Raw genomic sequence first — 25,742 nt, 5'->3', positions numbered from 1 at the left:
GTCAGCAGGGTAGATTCTCGGTTCATGTTTTAACAAAACAAAACAAAATTTCAGAATAATTCACTATAGATAACAGTGTTTTTCTCTCTTATTAAATCAGGAAAAGAAAATGTCATTTTTCAAAACAAAAACATGTTCACCATTATTCTAATGTTTTCAAATGAAACTTTATAGTTAAATCCTAAACTTATGATTTAACTTCTAATTTCCCAAAGAAAATGTCAGGCTAATTAGGTATTGTTTTGCATTTTAATTTGGTAGATTGACAAAAAAAATAAAAATAAAGCAGTACACAAAGGCTTTATAAAAAATAGCAATTTAATTGTTTGGTTGACATATCTATATCATTATGCAAATCATCTAAAATTAGAAAATAAGCAATATAATACTGGTATGTTTACTTTCTGCTATCATCTGAAATTATTTAAACTTTAAAAAAATACAAAAATAAAATGTCAATTTTACGCAGCATTCATGTGATTGAAGCCAGAGAGCAGTTGCAGTTGCAGAGCTCACCCACAACAACCATTAACTGTTTGCTCTTTCTTTAATATTGAATGTACTCATGGATCAGTGCTTCTGTGTTTCTTTTTTATGTATGACTTTATGTTTTGTCTACTCAAACCCCCAGTCATGGCAGATGGATACTCACACTGAGCCAGATTCTGATGGAGGTTTCTTCCTGTTTAACGACGGTTTTCCTTTTTGCTGTCTCTACATGCATGCTAAGAATGAGAGGGGTCGCTGCAAAGTTAATGATTCACCGCAATCAACTGTCCTCCGTTGCCACATGCTCATCCAGGAGGACTAAAGGCTGCAAGTCAGTAACTAGATGCAATTGCCTGGGTTAACAATACACTGAAATAATAAACTGTGGCTCAGTGGTAGAGTTTTGCAATCAGAACGTTTGATTCCAGCTTCTTCTTGTCACATGTCAATGTATTCCTGGGTAAAACATTCAAAATCAATTCAATAAAAAAATATTTTATTGATCCCAAAAGGGAAATGAAAAGTTGTTGTAACTCATTTAATTAAAGAGTTATTATAGATGATGAAGGCTGTGGGCAGGAAGTTCTCAAGTAGCGACCTGTATTACAACAAATTTGAAGAGGCCTCTGAGTGATTCTGTTTTTCTGTAACAGTTTCATAAAGAAGAAGGTGAGGGTTGTTCCTAAATTTCTTGATTTTGTATAAAATTCTACTTGCACATTGATCTCCAGAGGTTCCACAGTAGTCCCCAGAAGAAAATTATCCTTCTTTATCAGGTTGTAGAGTGTTTTTAGGCCTGGTTCTGATGCTGCTACCCCAACAGATGATGGCAGAAGAAATGACACTCAGCAGATTTATAGAAGATCTCCAATATCTTGGTGCATCTTGGTTCCAAACTGTAAAACAAACGGTGGTAAGAATATGTACAAAACAGGAAACACAAGGCCAAATAAGAAGGATTGGTTTGGCTCTAGAAGCCAGTTGACAAGAAGTTAATCTAAGTGAGCCACAAAATTAAATTGTGTCAAGGTCCCCATAAAATATTGGGCTGACTATGACTGTTTTGAATATAAATATGCAGCAAGTATGAAGGAGGAGGGAAAGGGTTGCAAATAGACTGCATGTACACATCCTTTCTATAGTTTACCTGCCTGGATTTGTCAAGGTTTCCTGGGAGGAGCTCTGCAGACAAAGGAGCATACTTGTATTAGGTTTTTAGGTCATTCAAGGTGGGAATATAAACACACACACACGCCTGCACACGCACACACACACACACACACACAATGATGCTCTAGCACCATAATTAAACATAGTACGGTATAATTACGAGGTGAGTGCTTCCAGTTGTGATGTTTTCACCTGCTCCTGTTCGGATAAAAAGAAGGCGGAGTCAGGCTGCTAACAGGACTGGCCTCAACCTGTAGACCTGTATGTAAAGCGGACAGAGAGAAGGAGCGCGGCGGCGGCGGCAGCATCGGAGGGAGGGGAAGCTACCGTCACCACCACTATATACAGCTGAAAATTATCTGTAGGTTTAACCTAACCAGATGGACGTATTTTTCTTCCTGAACGGGTTTCGCTACGAGTTTAATAACAGCTGCCTGCGACGCTGAGGGGAACAGCCCGTGTTTAATGGCATTTGGGAAGACTTCGCGGCTCTCTCCGGGTAGAAGAGGAGACATTACGCCGCGAGTTAGCTAACGTTAGCTCGCTAACAAGGTCAGTTTGTTGCTCTGTTGCTCTTGTATTATACTTTTGAATAGGATTCCGTCTTCCTTCTGTGTGCACACCGGACTCATGTGCAAGATTAGCGGGGACTCCAGGTCACTGACAGGAGGTGCAAAAGGCTGCGTTTGTATTGATATATTATGTTTGCGTTAGCCTGTTAGTTAGCCCCCCCTCGGTAGTTAAATCTCTGCCCAGTCCGCTCCTTATCCCACTTTGGTGTTTGAAAGTGAGCTGACTCACAATAACTCTGCCTTGTTCAGGTTGCTGCTTTCAGTGAAGCTTTTGTTAAAACCTGATTCAGCAATGCAGCCTGACCTGGATAAAGGGAGCTGCGGTGTTTTTGACACAGCTTTGTGTTTCTGAGGCGAATGCCCCAGCAGCAAGTCGCTGCTCGTTTCCGCCTAGAATAAAACAGGTGCATCTCTGCGCCTCAGACGGATGGATGTGAGATAACTCCATCTAGGCGCTTACTAAATTAGCCAATTTAAATCTCTCCGCAGTTTCAGAGAGAAGTTGGCCCGACTTATCGAGAGTTTCCCTGGTATATACTGAGAAATGATTTATCAAGGTTGAACGTCGTAGGTGGCGTTGCGATTTCCAAAGGCCTCCTCCACTGAGTCCATTTGAAGCGGGGCCCAGGAGCTAATGCCTAGTTACTGAGCTAACGCTAGCTTTACCTGCAGTTTGCAACACAAAACCGCTATTCTGCAACACTTAATCACGTTAATAATGACAGTGTTTGCCTTTTCGCATGCCTACTAAAATAGATTTTTTTTTCTCCGTCTAATCGCACGAACAGTGTCGCTGCTGATGTTGGAAGGATTGATTAGTTGGATTTCTAATTGACACTAAAGGATTATGAGCCAGCGGCCACACGGACTTGTAAAAAGGCCTCCCACTCAGTCCCCATAAGACACGCTAGAAATCTAATGTAACATCGGTTCTTGTTGAGACAGTTTGAATCAGCCTGTTTGTAAATCTTTTAATCGTTTTTGCTGTAACTTTTTGTACATTATCTATATTAGAGTCTTTACCTAATTGTCTCCGTTAATGTATTTATTCTTGAGTAAATTGAGAGTTTTGCAAGTCGTTTGGAGACTCTTTGAGGTCTTCTTCTGCCTCTTTTGTGCTGCTTTTTGTCATTTATCAGTAGCAACATTGTGAAAAGGGCTTTTGTTAAAACAGTTGTTAAAAGAAGTTGTAAATCATCCATTGAGCTTGTGTCTAGGTTACTTATCAAGTTGACTAGCTACTTTTGAGTAGATGTTCAAAGGATCTTTGATGCCTTTAATAATTCTTAGTATAAGTCTTAATTTGACTACTTGTAACTAGGGTTGTCAAATTATTTTTAAGATGATATACATTAGTAAAATTACCTACTGATGTTCAAACATTCAAAGATTTCAAATGTCAAAATTGATATAAACTGACCCATTCACATTTGCCCAAATTGTAGCATGTCTTCCAGCAATCTTTTCTCTATGCAGTTACTCACCAGTATTAACGTTTGTCTCATTAGCCTCCATTGCCTTCGTAACTAAGGAGGAGTAAATGTGTATGCACTGGATTGTTTCGTTGCTTCACTGTTGAGTAGCCAACAACTGATGAACATTTCCCTGCGTTGATTTGTAACAGAGCCTACAACAGAGCCTGTGTGGTGAACGTCTTCCCACCTGGGAAGTGCATCTTGACAGGAAAGTTTACACCGACAAAACACTGTCACTGTGTCCTTCTCGCTGATATTCTAACAGATAGCATTATCTGTATGTTGCAGACACTGGAGCTTTTAGATGCTGTCAAAGATCAGCTTTGCAGCATTAGTGCAACTAGCATGTTCAGCATTGGAATCCCAAGGGGAAAGACCTCAAAAAGTTTTACGGGTTTCTCCTCTCTGCCCCATCTCAATTCATACCAGAGTTTAAGACTTTCTGCAGCAGCTCATTGCTTTGGTCAGGTTACGATGGCGCCAGACTGAATCTGGTAAAGCAGGAAAGGGTAGGTATCCGCCGTTGATCACTAAAGGAAATACTATTATGCAAATTTGCCAGTAACATCAAAAAAGCATAGGGTTGTTGTTAAATACATCCACATGAAACAGAGCTGTGTTTTACAGTAATCAATGCTTTGCATATGCCTGATCCATTTTTCTTTTGAAACAGAGTTTTTAGTATAGAATAAGCCTTTTTCTTCTTTTGTATCAACAGCAAATTTACATAGAAATGGAAGAAAACAATGACACACTAAAGATAAACAATTATAATAAAAGGCAATAATTGTGTAAGTTAACCAGTTACATTCAGGGGTGAAAATTAAACATTTTCTCCACCAGCCACAGTGGCTGGTAAAGAACATTTTTTACTGGCCACTAAGACATTTCACCAGTCGCTGTTTTTTTTTATTTTATTTTTATTACAAACCCCACCAGTAGGAGCAAATTATAGAAAATGTATGACTTATTCTTAACTCTCTGAAAACCAATTTACTAAGTTTACCATACAGATGTATATGTACAATAATTTAACATAAAGCATGGACACCTTAACATGGTTTTAGTGCAATAAGTTAATTTGAAGTAATTACTAACTGTAAACCTTTAACTACATAACCCTAACATTATTGCAATCATATGTTGAACATTTCCAGATTTTGCCAACAACTCTCCCAGAGAGTATTTATTAAAGATGTGTATAGTCATTTTAAAAATATTTTTAATTTGCATCAATAGGTATTTTCATTTTTCATTTGCTTGTCCTTACTTATTACATTTTCTATTGAAATCAACGATTATTATTAAAATATCTCAGAAGTGTTCATTATTAATTCCATGGGCCATGTCATTCTTGTGTTACTCCAGAGTTTTTCTAACTACCTGCAGCTTAGTGTTAGCTTTCCCCTCGCACACACCTGTCTTCCTGCCTGCATAAAACTTTTTTTTAATTAACATTTTCACTCCCCCTTGCTGGGAAGCAGCAGCTAATTTGAACTCTTCCTCAGTCTGTCTCTGGTCAGGTCTCTCTCATCATCATCTTTTGACGATAATAAGGCCCCTGAATCGCTAATTTCCTCTCCTTGTCCGCTACTGAATCTCCTCCAACGGTCAAAGTTAGTGTGGTAATTAACATATCGGCTAATTTGACAGATTTCTTCTGAATGGGTTTATGCGCTGTTTAGCTTTTGTCGTAGTTTTTCTGACCCGCCCTGTCTCGTATCCGCTCATTTTCTCAGACTCCGGTTAGCAGCAATGGCGCTATTCATAAACTTAAGAGGGGAGGGGCAGGCCAAGGAGGAGTGAGGGATTTCATTGGATAAGCCCAATGTCCGTCAATAAAATCAACCAGTGGGCTGCCGCGGTCATTAAAAATTAGATTTAACATAATTTTCTTGTTAAATTTTGACAGCCTAGGGCTGCTAGACATGGACAGTAAACACATCAGTCTGGACTCTGGACAGTCAGTCTTCCCCTGGACAGAAGTTCAAACTGAATGCAGCTTTTTTTTCTGTTTAAATTGTCAACCAGCCACAGTGGTGGGTGCATTACTCCAATTTACACTTCATACTTTTACCCGCATTTTGCCAGTGGGAGTGCTAATTTCCACCCTGGTTACATTCTTACTAGGATATTAAAACTTTTAGGGTTACCTATTGTTTTACCAGGCTGGGAATTGGCACTTCTAATCAAGAACTCAATTGCCCCCCTGCGTTTTGTTTTTTCTCTAATTAAGGAAGTGAAATGCTTACTTGTTGTATTTGAAATGTTTTTCTTCCTCTTAACTAGAAAGAACTCTGTCTTCAAATCGTAGTTGCTGTGTATCCAAGATACAATAGAGTGTTTTTCTTAGTGTCAAGTTTGTCAAATTGTATTAACCTGACAAATTTACTTGTAGCTGTCCCTTTTTTAATATCATCCAAAATGTTATGTTGTAGAATATATGAATGAAACTGAAACCCACAATACCTAATGGAATATGCTTGAGGCTATGGCTGAGCCAGTGGTGAAATCACCGGTCAAGTGATTGATTTACAAATGGCATCTGCAGTGTAGCTGACACATTGCACCTATTATCAATCCCCTGTACTAATAAAGATCAATATGAGATGTGAACCATGGTTCTAAAGTGTCATTCACTTAATTTACTAGACCTACACAATACCAGGAAAATGTGTAACTGCAATATTATTGCTAAATATTGTAATTAATTATATTGATTAGAATTAACATCACTCTTTTCCACTCCACTGCAGTGAAGTGAGCTTTGCTGCTCTTACCAAAAATCTACATCATGTGGCTCTCCAGGGTGATTGTAGTCAATCTAATCGATCAAATGTATGTTGGTAAAGAGCTGATATACCCCACCAAAAAAAACACAAAACAAAACACAAAAGCTACAATTGTTTTTGCCCCTCTGGAACGTATTGGTTATTGCCATTATAGCAATTCAGTTTATGATTGTTTTTTTTTTTTTTTATTAGTTTGCTTGTCTACTAGCAAAAATTCAGAAGAAACAATTGCATGCTGCTTGCCAAATATAAAACCTGCATCATCTTTAAAGGTCCTATTAATGCCCACACTTTGACTGACTATTTTTGTTTTTTTGGTATCGTCAGAATTAAAAATATTTCCGTATTTGAAAATACTCTAATCTACCTTTTACAAGAGGAGAAAAGTGTGGTAACATTTCTTAATTCAGTAACCTACTTATGCCAATTACTTATTTATATTAGCATTAGTTTTTGCCATTTTTAAATACTGATTTCACTTATAAAAAAAAAATCTCTGGGCATTTATACCAGCTATTTAGGTAAAGAGGCCCCCAGGGTCCTTACGCTTTTAGCCTAGACGGGCTCTTGGGTCGTCTTTGAATTCACTTTTGCTTACTGGCATAAATGTATGGTTAGTTACTGTTTTAGTTAAACATTTGTGGCTTGTAACAAGAAAAAGATTATAATTTGTGCATGTCAGAGAAGATGCAGCAAACACCACTAAACATATGGTGCCCCACAGTAGTGGCTAATTTTCTGATAATGGATTTAGAGTGCTGTCTGAACTCCTGTAAATATCCAACAGAATGTGTTGACATGGAGCACCGAGATTTATAAGTGTGCTGTTGTCAGTGTAAAGGGAGTTGCTCTGGAATCGCCATGCCAAGTTCTGTTTTCAGTCAGCAAAGACATTTTTTGTTGTTCTGTTTTCTCCCCACATATTTCATTACTTTGTTGAACAGAGTAGAGGGCAACACAAGGGAAACATCCAACTGCAAAGCAACCTTGTCTTGTGGATATGTTTGTTATTCAGCTCATGCTCTATCTAGAGGCTGCTGCATGTGCTACGTCAATTCAATTGGCCCTGAGTGCCACTGTGCATCGGAGGCCTAATTATTTTTGATGGTTTTCTAGTTTTAACTACTGTTGAACCACAGAGTGCATGGATGGTTGTAAAACGCTTTTGTGCCCCCAGTACTAAAGGCCTCCGGGTGCAAATCACCCACACTAAAGTCTATATCTTTGCACAGTTTACCAAACATACAGTATACAGGCTTACCTTAAAAAAACACTCATTTGAGATAACACAGTTCTAAAATTAACAACCAGTCTTGTGCCTTAGCATAGACTCAACAAACTTGTTGCTTGTAAAGTAGTAATCTCATTAAATGAGTAATTTACTAAACATATTGTTAAGGCTTGCATGAAGCCATTTCCTCACTGCAGTGGTTTGTACTTGTACTCATTTAACATGAGACAGAAACATTTTTTGTATAATTGTTTGCTAGGCATGGCTGCTATGAGAATCTCACTGTTTGAAAAAAAAAAAAAAAAAGCTATTTTACAGTATCGCAATATTATTTAAAAAATTTTAAACAGGAAAGTAAACATGTTTTTTTTTTATGGTGAAAAAACTATTTAGCTAATAAAATAATATATTGACTATTGGAATTTAAGTCATATTTCTTATAATATTGTTTGGTTTTTTTAATAATTGATATTAACTCCTCTACTTCTAAATAATAATTTGGTGTTTCGTGGACTGGAAATATGTCCAAATAGAAAAAAAATTGTCTTTCATTTAAGTGAGGAAAAACCTTTCGGGTCTTTCTTCTGTTGCTGCCATCCCTCCATGGCAGCAACAGGTGGGAATGGGGCCACTTTCTTCTCCAGACAGCTGTGGAAAACATCAGACAGCCTGTAGCTTTTTCTCTGGTTAAGAAAAAGTTACATGTTCTTACCTAGTACTGGAAAACTAGCCAATGCCTAATGATTACATTCTTCCACCGTTCTTTAAGAAAACAGCTGGATGGAATCAGAAATGTCATTTTATCACAATAATCCATTTTTATCTTAAGATGAAATTGCTGCAATAAATAAACTTTAGCTACTCAAACTCACAGCCAACGAAGCGAGGTTGGTGGCATCAACAAAGTCACTCTTTGGTTACCTAGCAACACCCTGCTGAGTAACTTGCTCAGCAGCAGTTTCATATTTTGTCATCATGCCTCATAACTGTTTAAAAATAATAAATAACAGCAACAACAGTTTGACAGGTTTTCAGATATTTAAAACAAAACAACTAATCAATGATTATCACCATTGACTGATGTGAAACATTTATACAGTGAAAAGTTTTTCAGCCATATCGTCCAGCCCCATGTCCATGTAATGACAAGGTTTCACTCGGATGCTTTGTTGTTTCGGGAAGCTTAATTTAATGTGGCTTCAGTGAACAGATTCAAGTTTCCCCAAGAACTCTTGAGGTTTAAGGTAGTCTGAATAGATCAAGCTGAATGTCAAATGATATGAGGCTTTAGAGGTAGCATTGTTTAATACCGAACAGTGGCAGTCAGCATCAACGACACTAATTTGCAACCTCACCTATAAATCCAGTAATTGTTTTCAGCTTTTATCCGTATAAAAAAACCTCCTAACTTTTTTTTTTCTTTTCTTTTTTTTTTGTTTTTTGTTTTTGTTAAATACTGCTTAAATTCATGTTAAAATGAGTATAGTTAAATGCTCAGATGTATTTAACACTCCCTCCCCGACATGTGTGGCAACAATGTGAGGTCATGTCTAGTGTTTTCTCTGTATTAGAGGTAGCTTAGTCACAGGGCTCATTTTCAGGTTAATGCTTGTGTTTTACATTTAGACCACAAACGACTGCATGATTCATGCATCATATAATGTTCGGTTTTTTTCAGCCTAAATGTTCTGCACTGTTAAAGAATCAGTCACTTAAATTTCTTTCACAATCTTTCAATAAAGTGAATACTCTTTTCTTTTTTTGGACTGAGTTGAAATGCTGCAGAGGTAGAGGGGGTGAGAGACAATGAACTGTCTGAGATGAAAGGGAAAAAAAATCTCAGATGAGGTGCATGTCTCAGCTTGGTTAATGGGCTGGAAGAGTTGTGACTCGTTTTTTTTGTTTTAGTGAATAGATGGCAAATGGTAGAAAATGGCTTCCTCTGAATTGTTTTGTTTTTTAGTATGCCTTCCACGTATGGAAAGTTCATACATCTGTTAGATGCACTTTGATGAGCTGCTAGGTTTATGTATTACTTGAACTTGATAACATTGCTTATTTGATAAATTAACAGCGAGAGATGTTGACTTTCAACAATTGGAATAACAATTAAAGTGTTAATAGTAGTTAGGATTGAGAATAATTGAGGGATAATTATGTTTTGGAAACATGCATAATTTAAGTTAATTTTAAGCTATAGTTAATTGTGTGTGTCTTTTGTGCTTTTAATGTACAAACAAATGGTTTTTCAAACCAAATTTTATGTAATGCTGTATGTTTGTGGTTTAAACTTATTGACCTGTCTTAGAGGTTTTTGTTTGGCTTCTGTTAAACAGTCATAGCAGTGCAAAATCTTGGAGTAAAACACTGAATGAAGTTCAAAGTTGCACTGAATTTACATGAGAATCAGCTGATTTAAAAAAAAAAGTATTCACAAATTTGCCTGAAGTTCGATTTGTACTTTAAAGGATTTTAGAGCAGGCAAAGACATTAATTGCATCACTGGATGTCACACTGTTGTGCCAAGGCAAACATTGTGAATCTAGGCAAATGGCTGACCCTTTTCTTCCCGTTTGAGCACTACAGGATTAAAGCTGGCAAGGTCAGAGCAGCAAGACTTTAATTCCAGGCCTGAGGTTTGCCTAATTAAAACTTTAACTGAGTAAGGGGAAAGGGAGGAAGAAAAAAACCTTGACTGCAGCTAAGAAGAATTTCTGTATGTGTAACAAGAATTACAAAATAAAGTTGTAAAGTATATAAGTGGTCTAACACAGTGGTTTCCAAAGTAGGGGTCGTGAGACACCAAATGGGATAGGCGGGGCTCTGAAGATGATTTTCCTGATTTTTCATTGTGATGTTGAAAGATGAATCATGTCACTCTTTTAGATAAATAAATATAGAGTTAAAATAATTATGTATTTTATGGCGGTTACAGGCTGAAATGTTTGGAAACTTCTGGTTTAACAAATAACTAAAAATATGGATGTCTATTTCTGATTTCTGTTGTAAATCTTTGACCAGCTGAATCACAGACAGTAACTACAATATACACTGTTTGTAGTATTTTATATTAGTTTTAAATGGCCATCTCTGCATGTTTGGAACACAGGAAGGCTTTGATCATCCAACTTTCACATGCTTCTGTACTTTACCACACCTGACTCAAATAATTTGGTCTGAATTAAAGGCATTTTATATGCATGGCCTGTTTTAATGTTTATTCTTGTGTTTTACATTTAGAGCACAAATAACTGCGTGGTTCCTGTGTCGTTTTCTCAGCCTATATGTTCTGCACTGTTGCAAAATCTTTTCAGTAAAATTAATATTGTTTTCTTTTTTGGACTATGTTGAAGAAATGATGGGGAAAGGGTTTGAGAGACGGTGAAACTCGGATGAAAGTAAAAAAGTCTCAGATGTGGTGCACTTCTCAGCTAATGGACTCAAAGGGTTCTGAGCCATTGGTTTTGATGCCAAGGTATAACATTTCTATAAAATTTATTTTACATTTGCTCCAAATAATTCCTCTGAAGTGTTATTGGGGTGCATTTGCAAAAATAATCCTTTGACCTAGATTCTTGTTCTCAGCTTTAATCAATGCAACAATACAGTTCTTTATGCTGGAACAAAAACACTTATCGTCTAAGGTCATTACTGCCAGGCTTTTGTTAAAATGTGAAATCTGAAACAACAGTTGTGAATAGCTTTCCCTGAGAAATGTATTTGTTTAATTACTGTTGTCTCAAGCTGTTTGAAACAAAGTACATTTTCTCAAAGAAGGTTTTGTCCGTAGTTTCCTTGAACCAACTCTCTCCTTGACAAAAACACATAATTGTGACAAAATTGTACATGCTTATTCGGTATCAGGCCGTCAAAAAGGAGAGCATGACATTACTGCTGTATAATCATTTGATGCAGTCTAAATGTTGCCATTTTAAATAAAGAGATTGCCATGTAAGCAATGCATTTTTGCACTGATAGCTTTATGTGCCTATGCAGCTTCCTCCTTATGTTTTCTCTTCCGTTTTTCTGTGTGCATCTCTTGCAGCGGGCTGACATGGACGTCTGACAAGCTGTCAAAGATATCTTCATGGATCACAGAGGACAGGGAAGAGAAACTGCTGCATTTGTGAGCATAGCCAATCACTAGAGATTCTGACCCATAAGCATATCACTGAAGAGACTTCAGTGCATGTGGCCTTCTCGGTTGTTCCCTGACATCTGCTGTGCAGCCCAAAGGCCTCTAGATATGCACTATATACTTAGAGACATGAGCTGCAGGGATGCGGGGAGGAGCAGGTTTCCTTCATGCAGGACTCTCCCTGTTGTAATATGGCTTCTGGCTACTCTGGCCCATGGCGCCATGCCAGACCAGCAAGAAACACTGGTGGACATGATATCTGTGGAGCTAGAGGCCTCTATGCAGTCCTCTGTGATGTCTGAGCTCCAGGCTGCAGCATCCTCAGTTGGTGAAGGCCTCCCTACAACTATACCAGATTCTTCTGTGGGGAATGGTGTCCACACAAACATCCCAGATTCCTCAGCAATCGTAGGCCAGGTGTTCCAATTGAAGGTTCCTCCTGGACCTGACCATGCAAGCTGCAACGTCCAGGTACGTAAAGCTAAATCTTGGCGTCTCTAAAGCCCATGATCTCAAAACGTCTAGTGTTCAGTCAAGATGTCTAACATGTTAGCAAATTATCATGTGACTTAATACAGCTGTGGGCATCTTTTGTTTTTAAGTCATCTTCAATAACTGTTATTCAGGTGTAGCTCAATAAATTTGAATATTATGAAAGGGTGACATTCAATTAAAAACATTTGACTGAATTTATTATATTTATTCTTTTGATGATTATAGCTTACGTGCAATGAAAATCCAAACCTTAAAAAACATTTAACCAAAAAAAACAAAACAGAAGTGTCAGCCGACTAGGAAGCGGGAAGCATCACATGCTCTGACAAATGACTTACTTCTACAAATCGTTACTGACTGAAAATTTTCACTGAACTTGGAAGTCACTTGCATTTTAGTGCCTCTGCATTCTTCCTCCAGATTCTGAAACTTTGTTTCTGGATCTGGAGTAGCTTAATCAAGGAATTCAACCTTTCTGGTACATGTGTTGTGGCTCATAAAGTACTGGTTGTTGCCACAGTTGTGCCCAAATTGTTTAACATTTTCTTTACCTCTTGAGACTGCAGGTATCCCTGTTTGTGCAGTTTTTCCTTTCACTCAAATTTCCATTAAGTTGCCTAAACGCAACACAATAAGTAGCCATCATCTCTAGCTGTGACCTTAGTGACTTAACTTCTGTTAGAAAAAATTATCTAAGTTCATTTACTTATGAGTTTATTTGAAAGGTAATGTTTTCATATTATTATTTTGTGTGTTGTTTGCTTGACTTCTTTCTTTTGTGGTACATCATTAACTGTTTTTAGGATGTTTGCCTGGAGGCTAGAAACATTTACACATTCCTGTGTCCTCATCTGCTTTGGTCATTAACTGCTTAAGTTAACAGCTTCCTGATGAAACTGATTGGTAACGGTCAGCCTCGAGCCCTTGTAAGGGCATGTCCACAGAAGGTTCCAGATCATCCTGTAGTAAAGATCTTTGATCCATTCTTTGTGTGACTGTGTGAAAAAGTTGATTGATTCCTTCCAGGTTAGGAACTAAAATGGACCCAACAGCTTCCACACCTCTTGTGTGTAAATGTTGTTTACATAATTGATAGTTGACCATTATCTGGGCAAAACATGTTATTATATGGGAAAAAAATTACTTTATTGGTCAAATAAAGTAATTGGTGAAACTGAATTCTGGGTTTTCAATAGCTCTAAGCCAAAATGATCAAAATTAACAAAACTTCATGTGTAATGTAGCACTGTTTGTGATTACTTTGTGTATATATTTGAACTTAAGATGCAACTGTATCCCTAGAGATTATCCAGATATCTTAAGAACTATTTTAGATGTAGCTAAAATAGTTTTTCAATTCTTGGGTGGAAATAAAATTGTTATAGAACTTTACAGAAGGCTGAACTGATAGTTCAATTGAATTATAGCACAAGGAAGTAATAAGATGTGCCTGAAAATGTGTGCTTGTCAAAAATAATGTTTCCTTGTACTCTACTATCTCCTGTGTCTTATAGTTGTCATATTGCCTAGAGTTTTCTGTCATTATAAAAAAACATTTAATGCACTATATAGCATTTATCCCATCATTTTTGATCACTGTATCACTGCTCATTGAGGCAGACTCTATTGCAATTTGTTCCAGTCAGACTTATGAGTGACATGAGATTATTATTGGCCTGAGTGGTGATACAGAATAATATCCTGTCACAGCGTAATAAGTCAAAATGATGAGTGATGACTCACACAGTTATTATGAATAGGGGCTCACTCTGCTTCCTGTTCATCTTTGGCAAGATTTGATTAACTGAAAGGAATGAAAGGAGTGCGATTGTGGCAGATGATGGGCTTCCTTTTGCCCTACATATTTCAATTTCACATTCATGATCATGTGGTTTATCAGAGTTTCTCATCATTGGCTGATGGCTTGGCATGAAACGGCAGAGAGAATTAAATGGTTAATTTATGATAATTTATTCCTTACATTTCATACGAAAGCATTAATCTCAGTTATTAAAACATTTGCTCTGTTTTTTGTTTGGAAATTGAACAGGTAATTTGTTTTGTAAGAATGAAGAAAAATCATCTGGATCTTTTGTCAGATATCCATTACATTGGCATAGAGAGATGTTGGTCATTTTGAACATCTTCTGGGGCAAATAAAGATGCACTCTAACATATTATTAAGATATAAAACCTTCTGAGCCACTATTGACAAATGATGTCAGTTATTGTCAAGTTGATATTAGTGTATGTATTTTTTGAGGTGTTTTGCCATGTGGTAGTGATTTCATGGCGTTGAAAAGCAATATGAATATGAGCCTAGACAATATATGTGCAACATCTTTTTTACACATGGACAGATGTTTTCAAGCCTATATTTATGTTAGCTGCGATCATTTTCTGCTTGCATTACTTTTCCCTCTGTATAACAATGGATAAACATATTGATTCAGAAAACTGGTGTAGTTTTGGACACAAACATCAGAGAATCCCACATATCTTCCATAAAACACTAACACTCCAAGTGTGTAAGCAAATCGTGGTTGATTGTTGCAGCCGGAAAGAATAAAAGAATATAAATTGATAACCATGGCCCTTGTTAATCATAGTTTCAGTAACCTCTCCCATAGCATTTGCTACAGAAATGAATAAAAGACAGTAAAGTGATAACTCTACAACAGAGAATTAATGATGATTCACATGACACAAACAAAACCTGATAATATATTCCCATTCTCTGCTATTTATTTTTTTCAAATGCTGTACTTGCAACAAAAACTAGTAAAGTACCTTGTGTACCTGCTGGATGAGATCCTGTCTGTCTTGAGATGTTGCTACATGTGAAGTTAAGGTGTTGTAAATCTGGTAGTTTTGCCTCACTTTCAAAAACAATTAGATTTTGGTCAGATTTTCTTTCCTTTGACCATCCCTGATACAAGATTTTCTAAATTCTTAAAATGGATCTTGGATTCTTTAACAAAATCTCTGTGAAGATTTTCAGAAAAGTACATATGTACCTATGTTAACATATATATATATATATAATGGGGTCGGGAGGGTTGCTGGCGCCTATCTCCAGCTGCGTTCCGGGCGAGAGGCGGGGTTCACCCTGGACAGGTCGCCAGTCTGTCGCAGGGCAACACAGAGACACATAAGACAAACAACCATTCACACACACTCACACCTAGGGAGAATTTAGAGAAACCAATTAACCTAACAGTCATGTTTTTGGACTGTGGGAGGAAGCCGGAGAACCCGGGGAGAACCCACACATGCACAGGGAGAACATGCAAACTCCTGTTGCCTTCTTGCTGCAAGGCAACAGCTCTACCAACTGCGCCACTGTGCAGCCCCCCATATATATATATATATATATATATATATATATACACACCTGTGTGTGTGTTAACACAGGTAAAGTGTTCTGAATAATAATATAAAAGATACATTTGGGGTACTTATTTTTGTATTAAACTGAAACTGTTTCTATGTTATTAAATGTGAGGTGGCTGTTATTAGAGACTCTTGTATTTCAGACCTGGCTTATATCAGATTTGCTCATGTTGTACAAATTGCTAATAGTCTTTCTCTTTTTTTCTAAGCTCACTGAGATGGGAAGAGAGACCTTACCCTCCTGGCTCTACTGGGACAAAGAGAGATGCACTCTAAGAGGATTGGCTCTGGAGCAAGATAAAGGTGTATATCATATCTTGGTGTCAGGGGAGCAGATAACTGAAGGGACAAGTAGCCAAGTGTATCCCAGTACAGTCTTCACAGTTGAAGTGTACCCAGAAGAACGGGCTGACACTGAGCCGGCTCTGCTCACTCTGCAGTCTATCAGTGGCCTGCAGCCTTTCACCTGTGGTTCAGAGGAGCCTGTCACAGTCCTTACTGTCATCTTGGATGCTGATTTGACAAAGATGGTTGCTGAACAGAGGGTCAGCTTATTAGGACTGATGAGGAAATTCTCTCATGTACCTCTGGAGCACATGAGAGTGGTGCCTGTTGTAAACAATCGCTTATTTGACATGTCTGCTTTCATGGCTGGACCTGGAAATGCAAAGAAAGTTGTGGAGAATGGAGCCCTGCTGTCATGGAAAGTTGGATGTGCGCTTGATCAGCCCAGCATTCCTGACATCAGCAGTGTGCAGTCCTCAGCAAAAGATGGGACAATGTCAGCCAGGTTAGGTTACCCAGTGGTTGGCTGGCATATTGTCAACAAAAAGCCCCATGTAGTGAAACGTATCAGGCGTCAGTTGTACAACACTCCTACTCCAGTGCCATCCCTACTTCCCCCCACTGTCAACCAAGAGCCTCTTTCTCGTGTTGTTCCTACCCCAACTTCCCCCTCTATTGCCCCAGCAACAGACAACTCTATTACTCCTGTCCGAGGGCCTTTACCTTTACCAGTGAAGCCCACATTGAGAGTCAAAGATCAAATAGCTCATACACCCATCTTTGGACCTCCTCAACCTACCAGAGTGTTGGGAACTACGAGTACCATTCCGATCATGCCTACCATGACTCGACCGACAATTTTAGGGCCCACTGCTTCGCCAACGCCACCAGGTGCCAGCAAAAAACCAAAAACTTCAAAGAAGCCCAAGAAACCCAAAATGTCCACCCCTGCTCCCCGTGAACCAAAGTCCACTACTCCTAAAACAACCATACGTACAACTACTCTTTCTCTGACCACAGACTTAAATCAAATCCCAGAAATCCGCAACCCGATTGATCAAGTTACAGCATGGGTTGGCACATACTTTGAGGTCAAAATTGCTTCGGATGCGTTTTATGACCGAGAAGATGGTACCACTGACAAATTGCGTTTGACTCTGAAGAAGACCCCAAAAGAAGCCGTGAGTGAAACCTCATGGATCCAGTTCAACAGCAGCATCCAGCTTTTGTACGGCCTTCCTGATGAGGAACATGCAGGGGATCATGAATACTTCATGCTGGCCACCGATAAGGGTGGGAAGAGCATCATGGATGCATTTGAGGTTCGAGTCAACCGCTGGACTAGCAATGACAAACCATCAGTGGTGTTTGCTGCTCGTTTTCACGGTGACCCCAAAACTTTAAGTGAAAATGTTCACAATAAGATTCTTTTGACTAAAAAACTGGCCTATGCACTGGGGGACCGGAATACCAGCACAGTGACCCTCAGGAGCATCACTAAAGGATCCATTGTGGTTGAATGGACCAACAATAGTATTCAGCAGAATTCCTGTCCAAAAGAACAGATAACTGCTCTCACTAAAAGAATCTCAGATTCCCAAGGAACACCTTCGCCAGCCTTCATCAAGGCCATGGAGCCTGAATTTAAACCCATAAGCATCTCAGTCCGTGGTGCCAATAAATGTCAGAGCTACACATTCATTCCACCAGGAGAGGTGCCAATGCCTGCCCTTCCTACAGCCACACCGTCTCCTGGAACAAGTCAAAGAAGTAGTGATGATGTTTACCTCCACACAGTGATCCCTGCTGTTGTTGTGGCAGCCTTGTTGCTTATAGCTGGGATCATTGCAATGGTCTGCTACCGCAAGAAGCGCAAAGGGAAAATGACAATAGAAGAACAGGCCACCTTCATAAAGAAGGGCGTTCCCATAATATTTGCTGATGAACTGGATGATTCCAAGTCTCCACCATCTTCCAGTATCCCTCTAATCCTGCAGGAGGAAAAACCGCCTCTTCCTCCTCCTGAGTACCCCAACATGGCCGGCCTCCACAGTACCCTGCTCAACCAGGATCTGCTGGAGGAGTATTCAGTCTACCAGGATGACGATCCCAATGCTCCACCTTATCAGCCCCCACCCCCCTTCACCGTTCCGATTGAGGGAAAAGGCTCACGCCCCAAGAACATGACATCCTACAGGTCACCACCTCCCTATGTACCTCCCTAACGCACACATCTGAGCTTTCAGTTTGAAAAGCTGGTCCGATTTAGGGATGCTTCTCAGAAACTACAAAAGGAGTACATTTACTTGTGTTCAGTGAACTGGCTTTGACTTCATAGAAGAGGAAGCAACAGCATATATCTGACCATCATGAATAAAACATTCTGCTACTGTCCCTGGACAAACGGATAGAGGACAATTTGTATTTCTTTCTCCTTCCTGTAATTCAGATCTGCTTTTGACTTCTTGCATCTTATTTTTTTGTCTGTTTTCTGTCAAGAAGAGCCAGTTTTATCTTCAATGATCTTCTATTTCTATTGTATAGAAAATAATAAAGCAGCAGGAAAGACTGAGGTCCTTTGGGCCTTTTGTGGCGATGTCACCATGACAGCAGACTTGAGGCTCTCCCTCCTGATGTTAATCTTTATGAGTTCTAAATCATTCTTATCTGCCCTTCAGCTAGGTTTAGTAAGATTTTGCACTTGTTATTTCTTGAGGGGATGAAAAGCAAAATGGTAAATTGAACGCATGATGCATTTTATTCACACGTAAATTGATTTGTTTATCAGATATTGATCTTCCCTGTTCTTTTACTTAGCTCCCTCTGGATAATAACATGCAGCCCCTTGCACTTATGCAAATTCTTGTTAAACCTTGCACTATGTGTCTTTAGCATAATTGAAATGGTTGAGTGTTTGACTGATAAGAAGTTACAAGAATTTTAGATCCTTGAACTTGCCATATGACTGAGATTCCTCTGGTACTTGACCACAAAGGACGCAACTGTAATCATGCCTGTTGTAGATGTAGCTTAAACATGATTTATTTTTTTCTCACTTTAATGTGTGCCACAAAATCTGCCTGTGAGATAACTGGGCTTGCTGTTGCCAAGGTGATGTCTGTAGACACAGTGCAATTCTTATGGAGTTGCTACGACAATAACAAAGGAGCCTGTGGAATGCTGGGATTCACAGCAGGCGGAATATATGTCAATAAGGTGGATCCATTGTCTTTTATTCAGTTGTTTTTTTTTTTTTTTTGTTTGTTTTTTTTATCTGAGGGGTGGGTGGGTGTGGAGTACTGTAATACTACTGCTCTGACACAAGGGTTTGCACTACTAGTGCGGTGCCTGTTGTCAGTTCAGGTGAGGCATGGGGTAGAAGGGGATGTACATATTTGTGTGCCTGTGAAATAAAACGACTCCATAATGTTGATGTTTTATCAGTAAACCTGGTTGGGAACTGGCGGGGCCCACCCTGAGTGGGAAATTTTTATTTTTTAATTGTATGTCTAGATTTATGATCACAGTCATTTAAAAAAAAAAATATATAACTTTATAGTTTGTGAGGGTAGAAAAGATTGTTTACGTGCCCATCACATTAAAACATAAATAAAAATAAAGCATTATCTCAATGTGATGGGGAACAAAGGAACCACGACAATATGTGAATTATGTACAGTTCATATCACCATTAGAACAATGGTTAAAAAAAATCTAATGTTTTTACTGAGTTTTTGATACAGTCTTAAACTTGTTTTATGAAAATATATTAATAAAATGTAATACTATTTGTAAAATCTCCTACGTTGTATGGACTCCTTTATTTAAAAACCTTGTAAGAAGTAGAAACATTTATTTATTTATTTTTATTGTCTGCAATCAAATGCAGGTTCAGTACAGAAGAATGTTAAACTTATTTCATGTTAATCAATCCCCACATAATTTTAAGTATTTATTCCTGTTTTTTTTTTTTTTTTTTTTTTCATATATTTTGCTTCTAATGTAAATCCAACATCCAGAGCTTTGTAGGGTATTATTAAATCAGGAACTTGTGCTTTTTGTTGAGTGTGGAAGTTCTATCTCCATTTGGAAAATGAAAAAGCATCCTCATCAAGCCTAAAATCAGAGAAAAACTAAAAGTTATCTTAAACTTTTCTGGTGGACTGGAGAAGTGTTTTCCTGGACCTTTAAAAACTTGCATTCTGTGTACCTGAACTCTGCCTCCCAGATCAGAAACCTTGATTTCAAAAAAATGTGTTCTGACAAGAGGACTTTGAAGAACTAATGCCTTTTCTCCTCAGCCCAGGTAAGATACTTCTGTCATTATCTTTGGTTAACAAGTAGCTTTTCACAAGAGAAGTCTTATAGATGTGTCTTTTGTGTTAGCTCTTTAATCTCTTAACTCCATCCACAGTCCAAGCCTTGCCAACCTCTTAAACTCCTGAATGCGTTTTGCTTTATGATCCTCTAAAGTCTCAGATTTTCTCTGTTTTGTGTGTACCACATTTCATTCTTCCACACAGCACTCTATTTATGAGCTTTTGTGGCTTACCTTGCATTTATAGGATGTCGGTGTGCTGGACAATAGTCGGTCTGTATTGAAAAAGCCTTTTATTTAACTTTCAGAAGGTATTTGTTTGCTAGTAGGTAAAATATATTAGAACATGTTTGAAGTATTTCAGTATATTCCTGCTACATTGAGCTTTAAAGGTTGGTGATGTTTGATATGGCTGGGATTTTAGTGCTGCCTGCTCTCATTGTGGTGATAAAATCCACGATGGGCAGCTTCTGTATACAGTATTTCAGGAGAAATGTTCCCTTACTGGGCCGTGTGTCTCTCTTTGGCTCTCTCCTCCTGCATTTCTGGAGTAGTCTCGATACCAAAGGCATATTCTTGTTCATATAGGACACAGTAATAACCGGGATTCAAAGGGCTTACCTTAAAACATGTATACTAATAACGCATCAGTGCATGAAGCTGAAAAATGCAAATACCTTGACCTGGATCTTTTCAGGTCCACGTGGCTGAATTGTCAATGCGATCTTGGATTAATGTTGGTAGGCCAGCTACTCCTTGAAAAGGTCACCACTTTCCCATGGTTTATCCTTTGTGAATAAGTGCAATTACTGGGGTTTGCTGGAGCACCAACGGCTTAGAAAAGGTTTTGTTACAATGAATTGTCTTCTTGTGTCTTGTTGAATTTCTTTAGATCAAAACATTGTATGTTTCTTTTTAACATCTTTTAGCCTATGTCATATTGTCTGTGTTGATTGTCTTTTTTTGATTGTATAGATCAGGCAATGGCTTGTAAAAATTAACTTACCTTTCTAAAAAACAAAAAAAAAAAAAACAATTTAACGATGAGGCAATTTATTTTTTCTCATACATTGGTTTGAATAGATTTTTTTTCTTTAAAAAATTAAGTCATTTTTTGAAAACTGCAAAAATTTGTAAGGGGGCAAATACTTTTTCACACTACTGTACATTTTTGTGTTTTGGAATTCATTTCATTTTCATAATAATTGCATTAATTGAATTGAATTTTCAAAATTGCCAACTACTGCGAGCCAGTGAGTTGTTTGCGTTGTTGATATTATGAATTCTTAGAGATATGAAAAACTTCATATTTAAAGTTGTAAGAATGTATTTCATTGTGCTGGATTGTGTGCTTGGAGCCCAGAAAACATCCACCATTAATCATGGACAAACAAAAACAAAATGAGAGCGGTGAAAGCATCTGAGACTGGGAGAAAATCGGAAACTTAATGGCATCATATTGGACCTGAGAACAATGAATAAGGATATTATAACAGAAAAAAAGAATTTCCCCTTCTGATTTTCATTTTTCTTATTTTTTTCTCTGCGTATTGTCTGTGTAATATAACAGAACTTTATACATCCAAGCAGTGATGCACACATGGGATTTTTTTCTGAATACATTTCAAAACCTACATTCCTGCTCCCTGTCAGTGCTGCAGTAATGCTGGCTGGCCTTCTCTCATTTCCTTGCTGTTGGTCATTAAAGCACATAATTGATAACTAGAAGGTGGATGATATTGCAAAGTGAAGGCAATAATCATCTATCAGCTGGCCAACAACCATCTAACAGTGGGTGGCTGATTCGTTTACAGGAGTCAGTCGCCCACTGACAGGGTAATTAGATCCAGCATGTTTTGCTAATGAACAGACAAGCTACTGTTGTGACATCTCACCCCTAGTTGCAGATGTTTCACAAGTCTCACTGGACGTGTTAAGCAAGTCCATATTCCAAGTTAAATATTCAGCCCTTTGGTGATGGCATCTTGCAGATCACTCTCAACATTGGCTTAAAACGCCTTATTTCCACAAATATTGAGATATGGCAGACACATATGTGAAATTATTAACACCCACATAAGATGATATCAGGTGTGTTTGTTCAGCACTGCCACAGTCTCTATTGGATGTTGTAGGAAGAAATGTTCAGGAAAAACAAATACGCTTCCATTTACTGGTAGAGTTATGCCTGCTTATGTTGCTGTTCAGTTGACAGCAGCTCTGTGGAAGAAAGGCAACACATTATGATAAACAGCAGCTGTGTGTGCTGTTATCTTGCTGTTTAAAGAGCACAAATGTGCCAACATCTTACAAGTCCATTTATTGTTGCAAAAGGTGAATACAATTTGCAGTAAAGACACTGCTTTCTGTAAAAAAAAATATATATATATATTTTTTTTATTGGAAAAAATGCAATGTGTCATGTTTGAGTCTCCAAATAAGGTTAAGCTGATCAGGCCTCTGACCTGAGAAGAGTGCATAAAAATCTAATGACTGTCCAGACGGTCTCTTGATTCACCTCCAGACTCATTAATAATGAAGAACTGAACATCACATATGTGATAAAAAATATATAACCTGATGAAAACCTATAAGGTGTGCTGACCTTTACTCAGCTGCGGATGTTTGAAGCACCAGAAAAGGTACTGCACGGGTTTCTTTGCATCTGAAAGCTAAAAACACTACTGGCTTCATCTGCTCATGACTCGTGACATGGGTCATAAGATCATAGAAGAAAATAGTGATGATTTCAGTCAGATGTACTCGCACCAACCAGAGCCTTGATTCAAACACACGTTAGGTCAGTGTGTTAGGAAATTTTTATAGTTAAAAGAAATAATCCTCTGACCAAGTTCTTAGTGCAGACAGGTGTTTAATTATTTCTCATCAATAGCATTAATGATGAAACTTTTTCTCTTTATTAATAATGTATCAGTCATTTACCATGTACCTCATGGGATCAGGAGGCGGTTAGACAAGCTGCTTTTTATCGATGGAATTAGAACTGAAGAGACCTTATTAAAGGTGGGCAGCTGCATATTATATGGGCATCCATATAGAAATATAGCACTTTGTCTACCATTAAGCCTGAAGCAGAATAATAAATAACATAATAATGAGGATGTCTGTCAGGGTAGTGAGCATGTACTTCAGATAATATTACATTAACTCTTACAAAATACTTTCCGTGGCATCAAAGAATCTCTTTTGACTATAAATTATGAGGAAAATTGGCTTGTTAAAATATTAACTTAAACATTCTCCTCTGTTTTATAGCTGTTCAACCTTGAGTTAATATGGATGCCTCTCCATGAACCCCAGGAAATTTCAGACTGGTTTCAATTGTTTGTTTCTTATTGAAACTTTGTTGCAGCAAATACAGTTTCTAATTTGATGGTGACTCTGTTCTAGTTCCATGTATATGGTAACAAAAAAAACAAAGAGTGTTTTGTTTAATGGGAGACTTAAATATTATTTTCAGACTTGTCAGAGTGAAATGAAGACATGACTTGCTGCTTCATAAATGATGAAGAGTATGATATTGTCAAACGCCACCACGGCCTAACATGGTTTCTACTGAACTGTATTTTGGTTCTTGATACACTAAGATGTTCATTTCAGTTTCATACTTTTGGGATTTTTCTTGAGTGCAAAGTTAGTTGTTTATTATTTTTTTGTATCACCACTTGGCTCGTTAGGTCATGATAACAAAAGAGAGACACTATTTCAACAGCTATTTTTTTGTCTGTTAACAAGCTTAATTTAAGGCAAAAGGAACAAACAACCAATAAGATTTAAAGTAAATACTAAAATATAGTTAATATAAATCATTTTTGCTTGGTGTAGATGTTTTTGAAAAGCCAATGTGTAAGTGTCAGAATAGTGTGAAACAAAACCAAAGTAAACCAACACTGAGCCAGACCAATATTGGACTGCCTACAGTGGTGTCAACAAGGACAACTGCTGGTATGAGATGCAGGCAGGTTTAAATAGACTGGGATCTCTGGTAATACTGGCCCCAGGTGTTCCCTGTCAGTAGCTGACTCCAAACCACCCGCACTTCACCCATGAAACAAATAGGTAAAATATTAAGACAGGCAATGACAGGAGTTGTCACATTTGTTTGCTTACTTTTTAGGGCTTTTTGCTTGCTTATATTTTTTTCCCCATTTTAGAAAAGACTCACCTTTTGCTGCCTGGTATCTGCTTTTCAACAGTCACATACAGAATTTAAAGTATCTATGAAAAATGTATTTTATATCGAAGGCCTAGCCCGTTCCTAAGCTGAAAAACCACCCTGTTGGATTTATAAACAGTTTTTTTAAATACATTAAATTCAAGTTTAACTGAACTAATGACAAAAAGTGGGAGCAATCCAACTTTTTAAAATCACAAGTAAGGTTTTTTTTTCAGCGTTAAGTGTCAAGTCAAATCTATTTTATTACATGCCAGGGAAGTACCTATTTGTATTTATTTTCAGAACAATCTCTTTGAAGGCAACCAGCAGCTTCTGTGGACGTTTTAGAAAGCAGTAAGCTTTGGAAAGTGGTGGAAATCTCCAGGAAAATACCCAGTATGTTCTGGTAAAGTTTTAGGTGCGTAACTAGGAAACCCCCTCAACTCTACAAAGTAACTATGAGGTTCCAGGAAAGAACTCATTAATATTGGGGACAACTTCAAGAAAGTAACCTGTTTGGTACAATAACATTTCCAGCAAAAAAGCCGGTAATTTTCAGGAACGTAACTGGCAAAGTAAAAGAAAGAACCCTGGAAATTATTCGAATATTCTCATGTAATTATTAAGTAATTAAGTTTTTTTTTTTTTTTTTTTTTTTTTTTTTACCTAAGTCTGTGCTTTGTTTATAAATTGTGGTCAGTTTCACTTTGAATCTTTTTTGATAAAGGATAGCAAAGATAGCAGTATGTCAACAATGCAATACATCCAAAGAATTATGTCAACCGATGACCCAGATCACTGCCATGTGTTCACAAAAAACCTAAAATCATACAGACGTCAAACTGCATCTTTCGATCTGAAATGGCAGCAGCGCCACCTGGTGAAATAATAAAATTAATCAATTTGAACGCTGCAATATGATGAGGAAACTTGCCCTCGGTGATGAAGGGGTCTATTCAAAATAACATTTTCTTATCTCCAAGTACTGATCGTTCAATCTGATACAAGATATTAAGTGGAAAAGCTCTGATGTAGGAAGAAAACAGTCATTATCACAGTATCAGTAGATGGCAGTAGAGTCACACAAAGAGGCATCCTGATTACTGCCAGATTAATGAGATCCTCGTCTTCTTTCTACAGCTAATAAATAACCTTTGGTCACATGACAGAAGATATAAAAACACAATTATTGTTTGTCAGGCTGTGC

General features: G+C 37.8%; 1 protein-coding gene across 3 annotated transcripts; it reads left to right on the top strand.

The window, feature by feature from the left end:
- The first annotated feature begins 1,886 nt into the window (after nucleotides 1-1,886).
- Nucleotides 1,887-19,841, top strand: LOC122825044 (dystroglycan-like). Of its 3 annotated transcripts, none has more exons than XM_044106135.1 (3): nucleotides 1,887-2,211; nucleotides 11,775-12,338; nucleotides 15,965-19,841. In XM_044106135.1, the coding sequence occupies exons 2-3, from the start codon at nucleotides 11,919-11,921 to the stop codon at nucleotides 18,263-18,265; spliced, it is 2,721 nt and encodes a 906-aa protein (XP_043962070.1). In that variant the 5' UTR covers nucleotides 1,887-2,211; nucleotides 11,775-11,918; the 3' UTR covers nucleotides 18,266-19,841. The 3 variants fall into 3 exon arrangements, with proteins under 3 accessions (XP_043962070.1, XP_043962153.1, XP_043962237.1); XM_044106218.1 differs by having other exon boundaries at nucleotides 1,888-2,020; XM_044106302.1 differs by lacking the exon at nucleotides 1,887-2,211 and adding an exon at nucleotides 11,016-11,204.
- Nucleotides 19,842-25,742: the final 5,901 nt, after the last annotated feature.

The sequence above is a fragment of the Gambusia affinis genome, linkage group LG01, assembly GCF_019740435.1.
Source record: "Gambusia affinis linkage group LG01, SWU_Gaff_1.0, whole genome shotgun sequence".
Lineage (NCBI taxonomy): Eukaryota > Metazoa > Chordata > Actinopteri > Cyprinodontiformes > Poeciliidae > Gambusia > Gambusia affinis.
The sequence above is the reverse complement of the archived record's forward strand: the minus strand, read 5'-3'. Positions and strand labels throughout refer to the sequence as shown.